Here is a 16,699-nt window from a genome sequence, read left to right as displayed (position 1 = left end):
AATCAGAAACCTGACAGAAGTCGCCATTTAGTCAAACCACAGGCCAAAGATGCCATTAATCAAGCCACTGGCGAAAGTTGCCATTTATCAAACCACAAGCAGAAGTCGCCATTTGTAAGCCAGCACAAAGTGCATTCTTCCATTTGGTCCACTTGAATTGTGATGCCTCTGTCTTTATTTTTTTCATCTTATTTTTTTTGAAAATTCCCTAACTTTTGCCTGGACCGCCCTTTCGGGTTTTTAGTCCACCGGGAAATTTTTTTTTGTATGCCCCTAATTTTTGCCTGGACCGCCCTTTCGGGTTTTCAATCCACCGGGACGCTCATTTTTGGTTTAAGCCGCCCTTTCGGGTTTTCGACTTAGCGAGCCTCTTTTTGTATTCTTTTTTCCTTTTTTTTTTGACAGAGGTCATCTCACAGCTTTTGGTCATACCTACCTTGCAGAGTTTAACTGCCCTTGAGGCGAATGTTGATGTATGTTTCTACTACTCATGAGCTCAAAGAACATGTACCTGTTGTTTAGGCTTTTCAAAAGACATTTAAAAAAAGTTTTAAAATTTTTTGCTTTAAGTATTCACCTCAAAAATAGAAGAAAATTATGCAAACAGAATAAATGAGAATTTCAAACAAATGGGCACAGGTTCAAATTAGACGTAAAGGAGTGGTGACCTGCCAAAGGCGTGGCTCCACAGATTTTGAAAGTTTGGAAAATGGTAATTATATTGGAAAGGTACATTGAACACAATAACCGCTATGCTCTCTAACAACTTTGAATTCCACTGTTCCGAGTCTTTGATTTGCAGATGCTTCATGTCGGAGATCCTTTTGACAGTTAAGATGCCCCAGATGAATCATATCTGATTTGATGCAGTTACCTTGCCATAAGACGGAGATCTTTTGACGACTAAAGTGCCCCAAGTGAGTCATGTCCGACCAGATGCAGTTACTTTGTCATAATCCTTAACTTTTGCATAGGTCGCCCTTGCGGGTTTCAACCTATCAGGATAAACACACATTTTTTATCATTTTTTTTATATGTCTCTAACTTTTGCATGGACCGCCCTTTCGGGTTTTCAGTCCATCGAGACGCTCTTTTTTGCCTAAGCCGCCTTTTAATGTTTGCGACTTATCGAGCTGATTTTTGATTTTCTTTCTTCATGTCTCTAATTTTTGCATGGACCGCCCTTTCGGGTTTTCAATCCATCGAGATGCTCTTTTTTGCCTAAGCCGCTTTTTCAAGTTTGTGACTTATCGAGCTTTTCATCTTAACAAAGTATTTCTTGACTGCATTGGCATTCACAGGACATACAAGTTTGTCAACGTTCTTTGTAATTAGGCATTCCTTTGCCCCTGGAATTCGGTGATGTATTTTTGAGCACAAAGCCACTTTCTTGACATTCACGGGGACGAGCCTTCTTTGTCGAATACTTGATATAACTGTCGGTGGCACACAACAATAACACTTTTGAATTCAACCAAGCTTAGCTTTCCTTTGAACCTCTATTGACGGGACTTTGACCTCCCTCTAGAGCACTGCCTTTATATTATATACTGAGGGATGGTGGGGGGTTGCCCCTGTTAAAGTGTGCACTTGAAGTACAATATCCCTGCAAGGCAGATGGAAGCATCTCGTGCCAGTCTTTGTGTATGAAAGTCCTCTTCAGGACGATCTTTCTTGATATTTGCAGCTTCGATGGCCAAGATGCCCCAGTTGGCGAGAAATCTCATTGGAAACTTCTTCATCATCCCTTTTTCAGCCTCGGACACAGGGAACTCAAAGTCGAGAGAGAGTACAGGGTTTAAGTGTTCAACGGGTTTATTAATGCATGATTTGATTATTGATATAAACACTATGAATATGCAAATATGTGGAAATGATTAAAGAAAAAGAATTTTGGTTTTTTGTATTACCATTTTTCCAGAAAAAGCACAAAATAAAAACAAAGTCGGGATCAAAGCGACTTTTTAATTAATGATGAAAATACATAAAGCAAAAAGCCCTAAACAAATTCACTTCCGTCTCGGGTGGTACGAAAGGATTTTTTTTTTGAAAAACATAAAGCAACAAACAAACATATAATTTGAACAAATGAGTAGTAGAAAGAAACATCAGCAAAGACCCAATTGCAGCTAAACATTCCATGTATCAACATCATGCTCCAAGATCCGATAGCGGATTAACTAGCAGATTCAAACTCAAACTCTTCAAAAGGTATGACGTCTTTTCGGATCAACTTCTGAACTATCTTTTGAAATGCAAAACATTGTTCAATATCGTGACCTGGTGCCCCTTGATGGAAGGCACAAGATAGATCAGCTCTATACCCTGCTGGCAATATTGTCGGTACTGAGAGAGGTGCCTTGGTGTGGACCAAATTCCTTTCAAGCAACCTTGGGAACAGATCTGCATACTTCATAGAAATAGGATGAATCAGAGTTCTTGGAGCCTGTTGTCGAGGCAGCTGTTGGTATTGCTGAAACTGGGGCTGATAACCCGGATTTTGAACAGTGTTGGTGATGGGCTTAATAGCAGCAACAGAGTGAGAAACCGGATACTGTTGTTGACATTGTTGAAACTGGGGCTGATAACCCGGATTTTGAACAGTATTGGTGATGGGCTTAATAATGGCAACAAAGTGTGGAGCTAGATGTTGTTGCTGAAGTAGCACTTTTATATCCGGGTCTTCGAAGAAACCGGTGTTATTTTCAATCAACTTCTGAACTTCTTCCTTCAAAGCGCAACATTGCTCAGTGTCATGACCTGGTGCCCCTTGATGGAAATCACATTTGAGATCAGGGCAATACCAAGATGGCAGCGGATTCAGCACCCGATGAAGTGGCCTGGTTTGAACAAGTTTCTTCTTAAGCAGGATGGGAAGCAAAGTTGTGTATTTGATACGAATTGGGTCAAACTGATGCTTTCCGAGCCTGATTTTGAAGAATAAGTTGCTGAGGAGCCTGGTTCTGGGAGGTAAACGACTGAGGAGCCTGATTCTGGGAAGTAAATGGCTGAGGAGCCTGATTCGGGGAAGTAAATGGCTGAGGAGCCTGATTCTGAGAAGTAAATGGTTGAGGAGCCTGAGGAACCTGTTGTCGAGGTCGTTTCATGCACATTGGCTGACATAATGGCTGAGACCTTTGCTGAACAAGCGGTGGATCCTTTGCAGCCATCAGTGAAGATACTAGGCTAGTTAACCTCTCTACCTCAGCCCGAAGTGTTTTTACCTCTCCACGAAGCTCATGGACCTCTTGCTCAAGTTGATCCATCTTTTGTGTTTGAGCGAGTGTTTGCATATGACAGCCGAACTTGGATGAAGACATCGGACCACTTTACTGATGGATAAACCTTTGTGGACAGAAACAAGGTATGAGACACAGACTAGAAACTATGAATGCGAATGATGCATGACATGTTTATGCAAAAATGTACAATTTTTTTTTATCGAAGAATTTGTCAAAGCGAATTGCAAACATTGCAAAGGAGCATGGTTTCATTTGAAGATTTGTAAAGATATTGCAATCGATTCTATTTTCAAAAGGTAAGAATGAAACCAAGGAAGAATTTCTTTAACAAAAGCAAAAGCTTAGTTAAGATTTTTGAAGTTGTAACTCTTTTGGTGTTCATTCTTACAAGATTCATACCTTTGATGTTTACAAGACGACTTGTCTAAGTCCTTCGATATTTTTATGGATGAAAAAAAAAGGTTTATGGATGAATGCATGTATGTATGACTATGCACGGAAAACATGATGAGGTTTAAGATATACAATGTTGGAGCTTAGGGACAACAACGCCATTTGGTAAGGACTATGGTTTCAATTGTACTCTGTAACAAAGGTTCTACCAAGTTCCCAAATTACAACTACCCTTATGAATATATCGGTGTATAGGAATGCTCATATTCCAATATCATCCACAAGGAAGTCTAGTTTGAGTGTAGTATCGCATGACGACTAAATTCAAGAATGCTCTTGGTTCAGCCACCGCACTACATCCTAAAAAGGCCAAGATGGGTTAAGGGTTACTAAGGTCCACGACTTCACCGGATACTCACATTGAAAGTAATAACGCCAACACGAATGCTCATGTTAATAAGACTACTACCTTCCGTGAGGCCTCCGCCGAGTAGGGTTATCACTTGTAAACATGGTCCAAGAATACTTTTGGTATGTCACTATGATTTTACCCCGTCTTATTCCTATGTTTCACTCAAGTCCGGGTATAGGACTTGTCTCACCACTCACGTAAAAATATTCTACAAGGTATATACAAATAATAAATCACAAAATAAAGAAAGAATGGTGGGCTTAACCCGCGTAGGATCCCCAGTGAAGTCGCCAATTTTGTAGACCATGATTTTCGGGTGTCAATCCATTAATTGGTTTTGAACCTTCAATCGTTTGGACTTTTCGATCTTTATTCGTGGGAAGGGAAAAGATGAATTTAAAACCCTTTTTTGGATCCGGGGGTTGGTTTCGATAGAGGAAGGTGTTAAGCACCTCTAAAGATCACGGTACTCCGTGAGAACCTCTTTCTAACTTTATCTTGTGCTAGATCGTTTTTATTTGAAAATTTCTTGTCTAAAGTCTAAGTGAAGGAATGGAGGGAGAAGAAGTAGGAGTTTTTGTTATTTTTATTTGATCGATTTGGAAGGAATAAACCCTCTGCCTACGTACCCTTAAAAGGGATCAAAACCGCCGTAGTTCTCTCTTAAAAAATATTTTTGGTGGGTTAGGTTGATTTTAAATAATTTTGAAAATGGTTTTAAGAAGGGTTGCGAGACCTCAAGGTATAGAAGAATAAAATGGAAGTGAGGTTGTTTCATTTTATTTATGAAATTTAGTCTAAGCTTATTTAAGATTCGTTAGGAATTTGATTAAGAAAAGACAAAAGGAAAAATCAACTTGGATTTGGATCCAAGGTTTATTAAGAAAATATTTTTGACTTTTTGCTTATTTGATTTTTTTTTTGAGGTAAAAAGAGATTTTCTAAACTAACGGTAAGCTAGCGTAACGACGTGTAAAAATAAAGCGAGTGTAAAGCGATAAATAAAGTGATATGGTGTCGGTGCAAGTGTCGGTGTGTGCAATTACTACGCTATTACATTCCCTTCCTAGATCCATTCTAAGGCAAGAAATAAAAAATGCGAAAAGTAAATTACATCAATTACCTAGAATACACACTAATATTATGAAATTTAAACCAAATAAAATACCCAAAGTACTAATAACAGAATAAGAATACCAAATGCGACAAAATAAGCATGTATGTTAAATAAAGCAAGTTTAAATCAAATATGCATGCAATGATTTTTTTAAAAGCCTACATAAGCTATAACGCATACGATGAAGATTAAATCGATAAACAAACCATGTAATAAAGACAATGCATGACATGAAAATAATTTGAACAAAAAAATGCATGAAGGCATGATTGAAATTTAACAACTATATAGTAACAATGCATGATATAAAAAAATAAATTGAGTTAAAATTGCATGAAACCACGACCAAACATTAATATGTAAAAAGACCTTTCAAAGCAAACAGAGGGGGTACAGTAGTGAAAAGGGGGTGCAGCCGGTAAAAGTATAGAGAAAGTTAAACAGAACAGAATAATTTGGCTCAAATCCAGATCAGATATGAACCATCAGATGAATTAGATGGCTCAGATCTGATCCTAGAGAAGTTGTATCATAGCCTCTAGATTAAAATTAAAAGGAACAGATACAAGCGAGCATGGTAACAGAGTGAGGAAACACGCACAGAATTTAAAGCAATTAAAAAGGGTATATAACTGAAAATTAGTAACAAAAAAAACATAAAACACAAACTCCCTTTCTCTTAAAAAAATTTCGCTCTCATTCCTCTCTACTGAAACAAACAACGCCGCCCATCATCATCTTCTCCGGCGAGATTTAACATTCCGGCACGGTGGCCGGTGGTGCGCCACCGTGCCGGAGTTTTTAAAACGCTCCTTTTTCAAAAAACAATTACATATTCGCACATCCTTTTTCGTCCTCGTTTCAAATCTTAACTCAGAAATTTCAAAATCAAAGCATAAAATTCCAGATCTAGACAAAAAGGATGCGAAAGAGTACCTTCTTTTCTCTGCTGGTTCAATTCGACACACTCTTATCCTTCTCTATTTCACATTTTCGCGAGCTCCTCCCTCCCGTCTCGGCTTCTTCGTTGCGATTGATTCTGAACCTTCTTCTTCTTTGTTTTACGCTTCTGTTTGTGAGTGTTGTACGGCGACAAGTTTGACTCACGATCTGTATGGCTTGTGGTCGAGATTGCTTCTTCTCACTGAGAATTGCTCGTACTCTTCTTCTTCGATTCAACACGTCTTGGTCTGAACGTTGCTCGAAAATGGAAGATGACGTGATGACGAAAATGGCGCAGCTACTTCTCTACGGTGGAGGAAACGAATGATTCAGTTTGGTGATTGAGTTTTTGTGCTTGTCTGATTAAAGTTGTTTGGTTATGAGGTGAATGGTTCTGTTGAAATTATTATAATATTGTGTTAGTTGAGATTTGGATTTTCGATTTTATGTGATGGTGGTTTAGTGAAATGGTTGTTGTTTGTTGATTTAGATGATGGTGTTGTTTTGGTTGTTTGAAGAATTCGAAAACGTGCTGTGGTATGGATATTTGAATTGAAACGAAAACCTATTCATGCTTGAAAGTGTTTATGAATCTGGAAAAAAGTGTTGATGTTCTTGAGGAAATTTGGAAAGAAGAATGATTTTGATGCAAAAAACTCATGCTGCCGCTTTCAGATGTGTTTGTGAGAAATTCAGTGCAGCCCCCCTTTTGCCAATGATTGGCACCACTACTTATAGCAAAAAACTAGGTTAAGACTAGTGACTGGATTGGACAAAAATACCCTCTCAAAGGGACCTATGTTACTTGGCCAGCAAGACACTTGTGACTTGAACAAAAAGTTTTGAAAAGAGGACCAATAAACAAAGGACACATGGACTAGATTCTATGGACTAAGGACCTAAAAACAAATTAAATAGAAGCTTGGTAGAAAAGAAAGAAACGTGGCACCTCTTTTAATGAAAATGATAATAGAAAATAAGATAAATGCTAAAGTAGAGGATAAAATAAATACTGAAAATAATTAATACGGCTAATAAAATAATAAAAAATAATGAGAACAAAATGTCCCTTGAGGTATTTTAAAATACCTCTCTGCCAAAAATTTGACTGAAACGGATAAAATAACGCGGTGTTTCAAAATGCGAACAAGACTCTTTTAAAGCGGTTGAAAAATACGGACAAAAGGGAATTTAATTAAAAGCTTTAAGAGGAAATAAAATAACAAGACACTAAATGTTAAAAAAAAGAGCGCGTAAAAGGAGAGAATTTAAAATGCCTAAAAAGACAAATACAGTGATTTAACTTACTCAAAAACTTGACCAAAATGATTATTCACTTCAAACTGTAAAATAAAAAGCTTTAAGATTTTAAATGACGACTAAAAGACTTTAAATGGTTAAAGCGAAAAAGAGTTCGAGCCATTTTAAAATACGACTAAAACAACTAACTGGTCCAAAATTGGGGTATGACAGCTTATAACAACTGTATGTCCATATTTTCCTAAAAAAAACAAAATAAAGCATAACTTTTTTTTTTGCATTCATAAAAAAATTATCATCTCATTTTCATCTGTTTACATCAACAGTCATACTCCCAACGCAGTTACTGGACATGAAGTGTTTCAAGGTTCGTCATGGAAAACTGGCAAGAGCAAGATGATTCCCTAAAGGGGGAGGTAGCCCAGTTGGCTAGCAAATTAGATCAAGTTTTGGAATTGTTGGCTAACTTGAATCAGCCAGCACTGTCGGTCGTGACGGATATGCCCACACCTGTGGTTGTGGTTCAACCAATGGGGTCCTCAACAGTCAACGTGGAATGGCCACCATATGGTTTACCTCATGGATATACCCCACCAGGGTATGTACCTACGCCAGTTGAAGTTCCACCTCTATTCATGCCCGACCAAAGGGTGAAGTGCAACGCTCTACTTCTATTAAAGCGATAAAACACGCGAATAATACATTTATTCAAGAAATAGACATTACGTTCCCCAAAATATCTCAAAACATGCATAATAAAAATTCCGCAAAATTCGCAGCGGATATAAAACATACATCTCCAAAATATACATGTCATAACTCAAACATACGTCAACTTATAAAATCTCCAAATCCCGACATATGGTTAAAATCTCAACAACATAATCAATCCAGGATAACATAAAGACAGATATCCTAATCATAGCCTAATCTAAGACTTTAAACAGAAAAACCAAGGAAGCTCCCGCTATCCTCAAGCAACTCACCAAGCTAGCTAAAAGATAGGCGGTCAACCACTGGCCACTGGGGGTTTGCTTCACACCAATCATAATCAAACATAAGCAATTGAAAAGATATCCATTGAATTAAGTTTCAAGTAATTAGACAAGAGATAATTCGACTTCACATTGTTCATCAATACAAACAAGTTCACAACATCACCTTTATACAATTATTCAATCACATCAAAATCACCAAACACATAGGAAATTAGGACTCATGCACAAACATATTATACGCCTAGACACGACTCCTATATGGAGATGGAACCATCACCAACAACAGTCGTCACCCCATGATGCAACAAAAACATCATATAACCATTGAATACAAAGTATTCAAATCACTCCACTAGATATAAATATCCAAAGCCACCTCCACTGGATGTAAACATCCTAAGACTCATGATGCATGAACATATGACACACCATACATATATTCAACAACACATTCACCAACATCATCACCATTATTTACCATATATGCATCAATCGACATCAACTACATCATTACAATTCAACAACTCATACAATTTCTCACAATTCAAGCAAAGGAAAAAATACACCATACTATGATAAACATCATATTTAACACCTATCAATCATTCACACATCTTCATATAATTATATCAACCTATTCACAAAAGATTTGCAAGTTGTTCGGTTTTAAAGATCATTTTCGACAAAGTTTGTCTATCGTTTCACAACTTTAAAATAATTGAAGCAACACAATCAAACTAAGAAAACAAGCTCTAATGCCTCAACTATGTATACTCTTAAATCACATATGAGTTCAGTTGAGTATAGATGTGCGTTTCACCGGCTAAAAACGATGAAATCATAAAAATCACAAAGTTCGTCTCTCTATATCGTTTTTCCAAAAGAATGCCATTTTCAAAGCAACACAAGTTAAAACTCATTGAAATCAATCACAAACTTTTTTGAAAATTCATAAAATCAGTATGCAACCTTAACCCCACCCCTTTTCCTTAAGCAAAACAAGTTTCGGAAAAATCAATGTTCTTCACGTTGTTCAAAAGTTTGAAGTATGATTTATCAAACCACTTTCAAATCAATTCAATTGATGTTTACAGATGTTTAAAAAGCTTAATTACATTTAATTACATCAAAAGAATCAGTTTGGAATGGTCCGGATCGACCCCAAAACCCTAAAACGACAAAATCATGAGTTGCTGTACTGAGCAACTCGCCATGGCCACCATTTACTCGCCATGGCGAGTTTGACAGACTGCTTCACTTGCCAAAAGTTGGAATTGGTTAGACCAATTCGGGGCTCAAACAAGGTGGATCTCGGTATATTTGCGTTAATGGAAGTGTTATGAAGGTTTTCCATTGATTAGATTTGCTTAAATCGTTGTTTTTGGGTTTTTGATTGTTTTTTTGGTTCGAAGTTGTTGTTTACGTTTTTCTCTGTACAAACTTCTATCTCGAAATCAAAGCATACATTCATTATTAGTGCGAAAAATCTAGCAAGATGGTATATTTATTCGTGAGTTTTGTGGTCGATTTGTGTTTTTGAGTGAAGTTGTCAATGGTGTGTGTTGGCCGCATGAGCTATAGAGGAAGAAGAAGTTGACTTTCTTTCGCAGGCCCCAATTCTTTATTGTTGATTTATTTTAGGCTTAATAGCAGTTTTGGCCCCCTACGAAAAAAAACTACAAAATCGCCCCCTAAGTTTTGCATCTGTGGCACTTTTGGCCCCCAAGGCCAATTTTGACTCGGTCTACGCTGACGTGGCACCGTAAGTGAGGTGCCATGTGTTATTTTTTTTACCAAAAATTAGCCTTATGGGGCCAAAACTGCTACAGTTGCAAAACTTTGGGGGCGATTTTGTTGTTTTTTTTCTTAGGGGGCCAAAATCGCAACTTCGTGAAAGTTCGGGGAAAAAACTACTATTAAGCCTTTATTTTATGAAATCTACTCTTTATCCAAACAGTTTTGCTCATTCCCAAAGTAAATACCCTTTTTACCCTTATGTGACTTAACCTACGCTAGTACCAAATGCTACGTGACTTAAGTAACGTAGCGTGACTTAACCTACGCTAGTACAAAATGCTACATGACTTAAGTAAGGTAGCATGAGTTAAGTCACGCTAGTGTTAACACTGGTTCAAAGCATGCACCAAAACAGACAATGAGTAGTGTGAGTTAAGTCACCTAGTTTTAACACTAGCGTGAGTTAACTCACGCTGGTGCTGGTGCTATGAACGCACCAGACCTGACTGGCAATGGCAGTGGCAGTGGCAGTGGCAATAGCTACTGCCTTGTTCCTTCATTCCCTGTTTAGAGAACATGCATTCATTCAATAATAATTTAGGTACAACCATTCATTGATTCAACCAAAACTCATAATTTAGAGAACATGCATTCATTCAATAATGATTTAGAAACGCAATTTAAACAAAAATTAACTCAAAAGTCATTAAGAGGCACAACCGCGCAAATGTAAATATCATACAACCAAAATGTCAAGAAAAAAAATACAAATAGCAAAAAAAAGTCATAAAAACAAGACACTACTGCTGCTCATGTGGACTATGACTCCTAGACCTCCTCCTCGGAACCTGCTGATGGTCAAACAAGCTATAATCGGTCCGAAGGCCCTCCAAAATGCCGAAGAAGAGTGGATTTGAAACCACCTCTGGAACCTACATCGCATTCTCCATTCTGGCTCTCATGCTGCTGATGACCTGCAATGGATCGGGAGGATGTCTGGCCCACTCCTGGTCAACAATAATATCCTGGTAGACAGGTCTCGGCATGACGTTGTCAGGCTCTGGAGCAGGGTTGACGATCAGAGAATGGTATACACGGTAGAACCACCTAATGTACCTCTCTGAATGCTTCCAAGGCTCGTCGTCTAGGACCGGAGCACCCCTCTGCTGCTGGGGAACGATATGCAGAGCAAACTCCAAGACGACAGCAACCACATCTGTTGGGGTAAGAGGCATAACCGTAGTAGGAGGTCGGGGAACGGTCTGAACATGTCAGTACTACCTCATAACCCGCTCCGGCAAGTGACACACCATCTTTTTGAGACGAAAGGGGCCAAAATTGTCATTTTTTTGAATAGGGGGCCAAAATCGCAACTTTTTGAAACTTAGGGGTTGAAAAGTGTTGTTTAGCCTTATTTTAATTATTTTATTATTCTTCAATGCTCATCTATTTATTTATTCATTTGCTCCATTCACACATGGTTTATTTGTTCATTTATTTATTTATTCCAAGTCTTGCATGTATATTTACTTACTTGTGTATTTACCGCATTCTCATTCATTCATTCATTCATTTTCATATTCATATTGCATTCACTTATCTTCTACCCCTTCACTTTTCTTCTCATTTTTGGACTGTCTGGTTAAACACAAATGATACTTTTATAATAAACATAGTGAAAAAGGTTTGATCTGACAAATGACTTTTCACACCCGGATAATTCTTGCCCCTGACGCATGACTCGTGATCTTGGGATTATCCTCACTATTAATTTAAGATATTTTCATAATAAGGAGAATGAAAAAGGGTTGATCTGACGTATGGCTTTTCACATCCCGGATGGTTCATAACCCTGACGTATGGCTCGTGACTTGGGATCATCCTCATTCAAAAAAAATTAAAATCAATCCAACACACTTAAATTTCTTTTTTAAGGAAAAATGGATAATTTTTTATCCATGCCTCGAACACATGCAAAGATTAAGTCTCCTAATGCGAGCACACAAGCTTTTGTTGTATCGGTGGAATGTGATATAAACGTTATTCGTTAATAACTTGTTTTCTCTAACCAGATATTGTTTTATTCATTCCTCTGACACATACACATGCCTAAGCCTTCTAATGCGAGCATACAAGCATTGTTGCATCTGCGGAATGCGACATAAGCATTATTCGCTGAAAATAACCAACCCAAAAATCTTTTTTTACAAAGAACTACAAAGTTTTGAGTTTCTCATTGCACACAGGAATACGTAGGAGCACGATCGCAACATCTCGTCAAGCACCCCAAATAAATAAAAAATCTTTTTCTTGTCTTAATAATGTAGAAGTGAGAAACCAGCACATAGACAGATAACTTAAACCTGTGAGAGTAAGCGAACCTTCTCCCTAAATGGTTTCCGTTGAGTACAACGGATGCGAGGGGTGCTAACACCTTCCTCTCTCATAACCAACTTCCGAACCCATCTCATGGTTCACAAACCATGTTCACCCAAGGTTTTATCAATATTTTCCTTCCTTTTGGGATAAATAATATTCGGTGGCGACTCTGTTATCGTTTCGAGGGTTTACACTTGTGACCATTTATTTTTTTTGCGCCGCGACAGATGGTGATATTGTAAACGATGTAAAGAAGAATTATAAAGGGCTAAGTGAGGTAAGTAACCACGAGATCCCTGATTTTAACAATGTATCGAAAGATATCCAAATGAATGAAGTCAGCTAGAGTAACAAATTTCCTATTATGTACATTGTTGGTTCTTAAAGTGATACAGTGACAGAGAAATACTATACTCGAGAATATACAGGTAGAAATCTTTTGTAATTTGAAGATGTTTTTATATTTCTTTGTATTTTTTTTTCTTTTTTGTTTTAATGTTTTACAGAGTTATGTTTACGTTTCTCCAGTTTTTTTTTTTCCTCCTTTTATTTCTTGAATAAATTTCTAGTTTCTTAAAAAAAAAAAAAAAAAAACTCAATTATAAATAGCTTTATGTGACGGATCCATGATTTAGTTGATCAATAACGTTCATTAATTTGAAAGAATTTCTTGGCAGGCAAAGAAATAAAATGGTTGGTTCAACATCATAACAATTATATAAAATTGAAGTTGCTATTGCACTTCAATTATTCATTTATTTAAATCCTCTCATACAACAGTTACACACATTATTTTGAGTGGACAACAAAATATATTACTAATACATTCCAAAACCCTATATATTATTTGTGATCAACTTCCTTATTATAAATAAACTGGACATAATATAACTCAATAAACATTAAATATATTTATCATAATTTATTTCTTTGTTTTGCAAAAGCTCTCCTACTTAGAATGGTGGGATTGTTGGTGCAACTGGAGGTTCAACTGTGAGTTTCATGGCTTCAGAGGATTCTGGAGATGTAGCTATGAACTTTCCAGAATGCAATGGTCCTGGTGCAACAATTCCAGAGCTTTTGATCTCAGCCATTTCTCGACGAGCATTAGCACCTTGAGCCTCACACAACTTTGGAAGAAACACACCTATACATAATTAAAAGAAAATTCAATATGTTTTTTTGTAATGCAAATCAAGATTGAGAAATTTAAGCATCATTTGATTCAAATTAATATAAAGGCTTTGATCTTATTTAACAATTAAAATATGTAAAATTATAATTCATGAAGATAATGATGGTATATACCAAGGTTGTTAAAATCGAGATTTTGCTTCCCGTCGGAAGGGAGGAGCAAAATCGAAATTCATAAAATCGCAATCAAAATCGAATGATTTTACTCAATTACTTTTGTAAAATCGATATTGAAAATCGTAAAATCGCAATCAAAATCGATGGATTTTACCGAATCAAAAATGCTAAATATATGTTATAAATCGTATAAAGTCATAAATGACTCAGTTTAAAGTCCACAAAATACATGTACATAAATGACTCAAAACAAAAATAATGTTAAATATATGTTAGAATTTGTATATTGTCATAAATGACCCAGTTTAAAGTCCACAAAATACTTGTACATAAATGACTAAAAAAATGGACAAAATCCTTCAAAATCCTTTAAAATTCTACGATTTTGTATGGATTTCACGATTTTGATGCGATTTAACTAGGATTTTGCTTGTTTTGGGATTCTACTATGAATTTGAGTCATTGAAAGTGAATAAAGTTGCAAAATTATGAATTTTATGATTTAAGTCGGAATTTTGATTACAATGTTATATATACAACAAATTAATTTTACAAATGTATAAAATGAAAACTCTTATTAATATTGTTCAATATATGTGTACCTTCACCAGCAGCAAGGTTGAAGTAGAGATCAACAATGTTGGGACAACTTTTGTAACACCGAGGAGAACAAAGGTTTTTTGTGAAACTAGATTCAAGAAGAGAATCAGATGATATTCCAAAGGATTTTCTGTCCAAACCACAAGACTTAATGCATTGGTCACTTTCAATATGGTCCTTTAATTTATCAGCTTCAATCTCTGATGTTCTACATGTATATTTTTCTTCACCATTTCTCTTTACATGCTTCTCAAGCACACAACGTTTTCCTGCAGATGACACTGCAAATGCGCATGTGTCTTGGTTCAAATTCTCACATTCTATGCCTCCTGCAATATTAATTTCACCACATATTAGAGATCTATATGAACAAAACAATTATTTTAGAAATATTGATTTTTTTTTCTTTATCTTCAGATATATACACGAAGAAAATAAAACTTCCTCAGTCACATTTATAAAAAAATTTGCTTTTTCAGTTATACTAAGAATAACTGATGTATATACACTATATTATAGTCCAGATACATAAGTTGTTCAGTGAGCATGAAAAAAACAAAATTTGCTTATAAATGTGATCGGATGGGGTAATTAACACCAAAAATTTAAGATGAAAATATAAATTCATATTTGACTTTTCCACTAAACTTAATGAGAGAATTAGAGACAGATTTTATGCCTTGCTAATTCAATTTTTCTATCAACCATTAAAAGAAAGGTTTAAATATGCTTTTGATCCCTATAAATATACCAAATTTTCGTTTTAGTCCCTCTAAAATTTTCCTTCAACTTTTAGTCCCTATAAAATTTTCAATCACTACTTTTGCTCCCTATTATTAAGTTAATTTTTGTATTTTTAAATGAAATGTGAAGAATATTGTAAGAAAAAAATCCCAAAAAAATTTATAATTTTTTAACATAACACAAATTAAATATGAATTTTTAACCTTAAAAAATATAAAAATTCATATTAAATTTATATTTTGTTAAAAAATTCTATTTTTTTTTTGGAGAGATTCTTATAATATTATTAATTTTTCTGCATGATTTCATTCAAAAATATGAATTCTACATATGATTTTACTTTAAAAGAGGGAGCAAAAGTGAAGATTGAAAACTTTTAAAGGACTAAAAGTTGAAGAAAAATTTTAGAGTGACTAAAGCGAAAAGTTGACATATTTATAGAGACCAAGTTTAGTTATCTAGAAGTCATTATCAACTTCTATGAATTAATTCAAGTCAAATAAGGTGAAAATCACCATCAAATAAGGTGAAAATCACCATCAAAACTATCAAAATAAGGTGAAAATCACCATCAAAACTATCTAGTTTAGTTATCTAGAAGTCATTCTCAACTTCTATGAATTAATTCAAGTCAAATAAGGTAAAAATCACCATCAAAACTATAAAAATTCAAAACTCTTACTCTGTTTTACAATTTTCTATTTCCAGCATTTAAATTCAAAACTTCACTAAAATTGAATTCATTTTTTTTAATATGAAAGTATTTAAATTAGAGACACACACCTCCATGTAAGATAGGACGAAATTTCATAGCAAGAGTAGAATTTCATACAGAAAGTCTAACAACTTGTATGTCAATCGCACAATTGATTATAACTAAACTAATTAACTTGTTCAAAAAAACTTAACTAATTTAGGTTAACATGAATGGCTAAAATTATCTTATTTTATGAAATATGAATTTATAAACTTAAGAAATGAAGTTTAAGATCATGATGGGTTTTGAGAGATCACTTACCCAGAGTTCCTTCCACTGCAACAAAAAATACAAAGGCAACTATTACCAAATTTCTCATGCTAATGTTAAGGGCCATAGCTCAAGCACAAGAAGGTGTCGTTGGGAATGGCCTAAACACCTTGGGAGTTTGGTATAATTGACTATGCCAACTTTATGGTAATAGGAGGAATAATATTGTTGGGATGCATTAGCTTTAGTTACCGAGTGTATTTATAGTGATTTTCTAGAGAGGAACTTTTGACACGTTTTCAAAAGAGTAAAGGAATAATATTTATTAGTTAGTTGAGTTTTCAATGAAGTCATAAAATAGGGTAGAAAAAAATAATGGTACTACAACATTTAGACTCGATTATAAAAGCAAAAAAAATTGCATTAGATTAATTTTCCTTTTAATATTTTTTTCTCAAATATATCAAATCTTAATCTCTCAATGTACATGGCGCGATTACTGTTAACAATTGCAATGCAATAATTCAAGATCAAAACACGAATCATGTTTGTTTAGGATTTTTAGAAAAATCATTTTATTAAAAAAAAACTATTTTG

General features: G+C 35.4%; 1 protein-coding gene across 1 annotated transcript; it reads right to left on the bottom strand.

Moving 5' to 3' along the window:
• Positions 1-13,194: 13,194 nt before the first annotated feature.
• Positions 13,195-16,337, bottom strand: LOC146915569 (uncharacterized). The gene is made up of 3 exons (XM_085717970.1): positions 16,154-16,337; positions 14,394-14,720; positions 13,195-13,627 (listed from the first exon to the last, which is right to left on the bottom strand). Exons 1-3 carry the CDS (start codon positions 16,227-16,229, stop codon positions 13,434-13,436), a joined length of 597 nt encoding a protein of 198 aa, XP_085574096.1. The 5' UTR covers positions 16,230-16,337; the 3' UTR covers positions 13,195-13,433.
• Between the last annotated feature and the right edge of the window lie 362 nt (positions 16,338-16,699).

This window comes from Medicago sativa, chromosome 6 (genome assembly GCF_051527215.1).
Source record: "Medicago sativa cultivar Bolivia chromosome 6, Bolivia_mono, whole genome shotgun sequence".
Lineage (NCBI taxonomy): Eukaryota > Viridiplantae > Streptophyta > Magnoliopsida > Fabales > Fabaceae > Medicago > Medicago sativa.
This window is presented reverse-complemented; position numbering and strand designations above follow the sequence as displayed.

Coding starts and splice junctions, on each gene's coding strand:
- LOC146915569 (XM_085717970.1), bottom strand. CDS start 16,229: ATGGCCCTTAACATTAGCATGAGAAATTTGGTAATAGTTGCCTTTGTA. Junction 14,721..16,153: donor TGCAGTGGAAGGAACTCTGG/GTAAGTGATCTC, acceptor TTAATATTGCAG/GAGGCATAGAATGTGAGAAT. Junction 13,628..14,393: donor CAACCTTGCTGCTGGTGAAG/GTACACATATAT, acceptor AATTATGTATAG/GTGTGTTTCTTCCAAAGTTG.